We start from the raw sequence: 5,000 nt of genomic DNA on the forward strand, positions 1-5,000 counted from the left end.
ACCATTGTAAATACTATCTTTACCACTATTACAATTACTAATACCATTGATAATACTATCTTTACCATTATTGCCATTTTATCATTACAATAATTACTTGATATCACTACTTATGATATCATTATTATTATCACTATCATCATTACCACTTTCCCACAATTCCAACCATTTTTTTTTCATTACAATAATTACCTGATAACTATCACTACTTATATCATTATTACTATCACAATCCTCATTACCACTTTACCGCAATTCCAACTATCGCTACTTATATCACTATTATTACTATCACTATCATTATATCATTATTATTACTATCACTACCACCATTATATCATTATTATTACTATCACTACCATCATTATATCATTATTATTACTATCACAACCATCATTACCACTTTCCCACAAATCCTTACCACAACCAAACAACCACAATCCCGTCTTTACTCACGCCCATGCGAGGAGGAGGAATCGACCGGCAGGGACAAAGTGGGCAAGTTGACAGGGACCTTCTCCAGGGCGTCGGCAGGGGGAGCGGGTGGGGGTAGGTCAGGGGGGGGCTCGCTGGGGAAGTCCTCCGTGGCAGGGTATTCCTCAGCACCCTGTAGGAGACGGAGGGATCATAATCCTGTTTCAAAGGCTGGGGGAATCGCTCTTATGGGATCTGGAGGGAGGGGAGGTTTTCCTTTGTCTTCGTCAAATATTTCTGATTTTTTTTGTTTTTTTACTATTCGAAATCTTCAATATTATTTTTTGATGTTTTTTTTCCACGGAATCTTCTACCTCAATTTTCATATTGCGTCAGCTGTGAAGATAATTTATTTTTTCTTTCTTTTGTGTGTATTTTTCTATCAAAAGAGTGCGATTAATATAATTGTCCATATAATATTAATAATTTTTGTTTATATATTTAATAATAATTTTTCAAATAGTTTGGGAAAATTGGCGGGAAGGAGTGCACGGGTTTTAATATAAAATCATTTTTTTTTATATTTCACAAAATGTACTGTGTAGTTTATTGGAATTTGTAGGATATGTGTGTGTAAATATGTACGTGTATTTTACCTGTGTGTGTCCAGCTGTACGTATATGTACGTGTAATTTACCTGCGTATGTCCATCTGTACGTATATGTACGTGTATTTTACCTGTGTATGTCCATCTGTACGTATATGTACGTGTAATTTACCTGTGTATTAGCATCCACCGACTGTTACCTCATACCTCATAAGCCATGCAAAAACCAGACACCCAATTAACAGAAATGATCTTTGTTTAATGAACACTCCAAGAAACACATAAACACACAGTGACCGAGAATAAAATGTGAGACAATGCCTGCAAACAAGTGTATTCAAGCACACAAAGAGGAGGCACACGAGGGACATTTGTACATTGTGTGCAAACGTATGTTTAGCTTATACGAAAGTGCATACATGTGTTTGTATGTATGTGTGTGTTTATGTATGCATGTACGCAAATCCTACGCACATGTACGCGTTGTGTTGTATTTTGGGTTTAAAGGCTACTGCAGTTTACAAGACTTTAAAGACATTCGACTTTTTTTATCTGTTGTGAATAACACTTTTTTGGAATGAGTGTTTAATGTAAAAAAAACTATTGCAGGACTAACGAGCCGGCTTACAGAATTTTGTTTCGAATTCATGTGCAACTCAGTTATATGTTTCAGCGATTTAAGAATATTCAGATTCCAAATTCATACCGGTTTTATTTGTCTTTAGGCAGATGTTCGTATTTGTAACTGAGAATGTACCTGTGGCAGCCATGGTTTGCAGAAATATAATTTTGGCAACGTGGTAAAAAATGTCCTTTTCATTTATCTACTTTTTGTTTTTTTTTCAATTGTTGACTGGGTATTCTATCACAATACAAAATTTTGATGAATTCTCAATACAAACAGCCACTGCTAAATCAGTCTACAACGGGGCATTCTACACACATTATGGCATAAAGTATGAAAGCCCAGACTTAATCGTAATTATTATCTTCAATTATCAGAGTTTTTTTAATACTCCGATATGTGAATAATGATCTATGACTGCACGGAGGTATTGGGGAAGACAACTTTATGAGGTACATCATATGTGGTACATGAGGCTGACTTGACCGCGTATTCTAGCAGGGAAACAGCATGATTACATTCTGTCACTAGAAAATGTCGTTCCTATAAAAGGAGGGAATCTCAGCTATTAGACTGATTGTTTCTTCAAGGAACTGCACAGCTAGTAAGACCCGTAAGACCCCCATAGACGCGAAGATCCATTGAGCTGATGCAGTGTCAGTAAAATTATGTACGAAAGGACATTGCAGAGTACTGGGACATTTTGAATTTTGTGAAGAATGCTGCATCTGTGAGTCCATGTAGAATGTTCATACCCTATATACGGATAAAATTGATATAGCAACAACTACACTGACAATCAAGTCGGCTAATATGGACAATGGTAAGCACAGGGCCAAAGCATTAGCAAGGGGACGGCCGCTTCTGCCTGCAACATCAAACCAGGAGCATAATGGCAGTCTCTTGAGAAAGGTGATGTTGATATTAACATACAAAAGAACTTATAAGAAATGAAAGCGAGAACAGCCTGTGTTATAGCACCACGTGAACCAGGGGAGTTAAGTGTCTCAATGTGCGTTTAGAAGTCAAAGGACAACTTGTGTGTATTGCCAAGTCAGGTTTGTCAGTGTGAAGAAAATCAGGTGTTGTAGGTGAACGAATGTGTCAAATAAGTTGGTCCTGTTAAAGTGATGGAAAACATGCTGTCAAATTATGTCCAAAAACGTAATATTATCTCTCATTACTCTCCTAGATCAGAGATACATAATTGTATATAGAGTTTACTTTTCTTTCAAACTGAATCTTATATACAGGCATATCTAGAATAACGCCATTGACTCTATATCAAGCACAGAAATCTATGATAGTATTATTTCATAAGAATAAGGGAATGCTGTCTTCTGCCAAGTCATGTCTGACACTGGGGGATAGAGTCATGTCGCTAACTTTCAACAGCATGAACTTGGACCCAAAGCTATCACGTTGAAAGGTATGGTGTTACTATTTCAGGAAACACTGTAATGGTTCCTATGGTTAAGGCACAGTAATGTTTGCGCTACAGAGACACTACACACTGTATTATCTAAGGTTCTTTGCTATACCACATAGATCTTAGCTACTTTACTCTCCAGTCAGGATTAGTTTCTTTTCTACATAGCAACATGGTCTAATCTGCATTACTTTATTTATTTATTTATTCGTGGTTATTTATCTACTTTTGTTTCTTTTTATTATAAGAGAATTTTATCTGGTCTCCTCTTTTACGTATGTGAAGAATTGAAATATATTAATATTTTTCTATTCAGGATTGGTAAATATAGACCAAGAATTTTAAAATGAAAGCTAGAATTGTAACTAAATTAATGAAATGTAAATAATTTTTAACTTGCATTCAGTTTAAATAGACTCTATGGAATGAATATATAATGCACACAAACATATCAGAAAAATGCTTCTTATTATTCAAAAGAAAGCAATTTATTACACAAAAAATAACTGATGATCTTAATCATTTAAAAACAATTCGGATTTTTTCTCAGATTAACAAGCAATAAAACAGATTTAAGAAAAAAATGAAAGCCAAAAATATATATTCAAAAATAAGCCAAAGAGGTTATAAGTTAGACTTAAATCGCCATTTAAATTCTTTATCAAAAACATTAAAAAAAAACATTATGACCAAGAAAAGACCACGAAGAGAAAGAAAAAGAAAAAAATGATAAAAGAAGACGAGAGAAGCACGCTTATGAAGCCCACATGCTTGGTAAAAGGCCACTGAAAAAGGACACAAATTCCTTTTTTTTAAATCTTTCTTTATCATAGCATTTCATATCACTGATCAGTTTGACTGCTATAGCGACAACTCTCTGTGATGGAAGGTAAGGAATATTATTTTTTTATATATAAAAAAAACAGAGAGAATAAAAAAGAACGAAAAGAAAGAGAAAAAAACTACATAAGGATCCAGGGAATTAAGCACAGCTTGTTAAAGAGCCGGAGAGTATGAGAAAAAAAAATAAAAAATAAATAAAAAAAAAGACACAGATCTCAGCTAAGCTTTCTTAATTCTTTTAATAAAGGGTGAAGGTTCAATCTTTCCTTATATATATATATATTATTCCAAATATATATATATAAATATATATATAGAAGGGTATAGACAAAAGAGAAGCTCTGCGACTGTGGGTTCAAGCTATGGATCAAGCAGCTTGGGTATGTGGGTATGCCTTTGGGGTATGCCTTTGGGGTATGCCTTTGGGGTATGCCTTAGTGACGATGCGGATGATTGATGCCCACCTCGATGCTGTAATCGATCGATGAGAAAGAGACCGGAGCCGCCATTTCTTCCTCGGTCTTGGCGGGGGAGACAAAAGGGGCTCAGCGTGGGTGGCTCGTTAAGATTCTTTTGAGAGAGGGTGGGTTGGAGGGTGGGGGAGAGAGGGTGGGTTGGGGGAGAGGGTGAGAAGGTGGGTTTGGGGAGGGGTGAGAGAAAGGGTGGGTTGGGGTGAGAGAAGGGAGAGGGGGTGGGTGGGTTGGCGTGAGAGAGGGTGGGTGAGGGGAGAGAGGGGAGAGGGGATGGGTGGGGTTGAGAGAGAGAGAAGGTGGGTGGGAGTGAGAGGGTGGGTTGGGGGAGGGGAGAGAGAAGGTGGTTGGGTGAAAGAGGGTGGGTTGAGGGAGGGGAGAGTGAAAGGGTGGGTTGAGGGAAGGGAGAGAGGGTGGGGGTGAAAGAGAGGGTGGGGGGAGGTGAGAGGGGGGGTTGGGGGAGGGATGAGAGAGAGGGTGGGTTGGGGGAGGGGAGAGAGGGTGGGTTGAGGGAGGGGTGAGAGGGCGGGGGTGAAAGAGGGTGGGGGGTGAGAGGTAAGAAGGGGAAGGGGATGAGAGTGAGGAATGGAGAAAGATTTGGGGTGAGAGGTG

The 5,000-nt window shown here is 38.0% G+C and overlaps 1 protein-coding gene across 12 annotated transcripts in view; it reads right to left on the minus strand.

The window, feature by feature from the left end:
* The window catches only part of nwk (nervous wreck), a 94,909-nt gene that overhangs the window by 20,222 nt on the left and 69,687 nt on the right, over positions 1-5,000 (minus strand). For 11 of the 12 annotated variants that reach the window (XM_070114040.1, XM_070114036.1, XM_070114037.1 and 8 more), the window contains exons 17-18: positions 4,383-4,439; positions 457-607 (exon numbers count right to left, since the gene is read on the minus strand). In XM_070114040.1, coding sequence (XP_069970141.1) covers positions 457-607; positions 4,383-4,439 — 208 coding nt within the window. The remainder of the gene's footprint in view (positions 1-456; positions 608-4,382; positions 4,440-5,000) is intronic. The other variant, XM_070114042.1, reaches the window with a different exon arrangement.

The sequence above is a fragment of the Penaeus vannamei genome, chromosome 35, assembly GCF_042767895.1.
Source record: "Penaeus vannamei isolate JL-2024 chromosome 35, ASM4276789v1, whole genome shotgun sequence".
Lineage (NCBI taxonomy): Eukaryota > Metazoa > Arthropoda > Malacostraca > Decapoda > Penaeidae > Penaeus > Penaeus vannamei.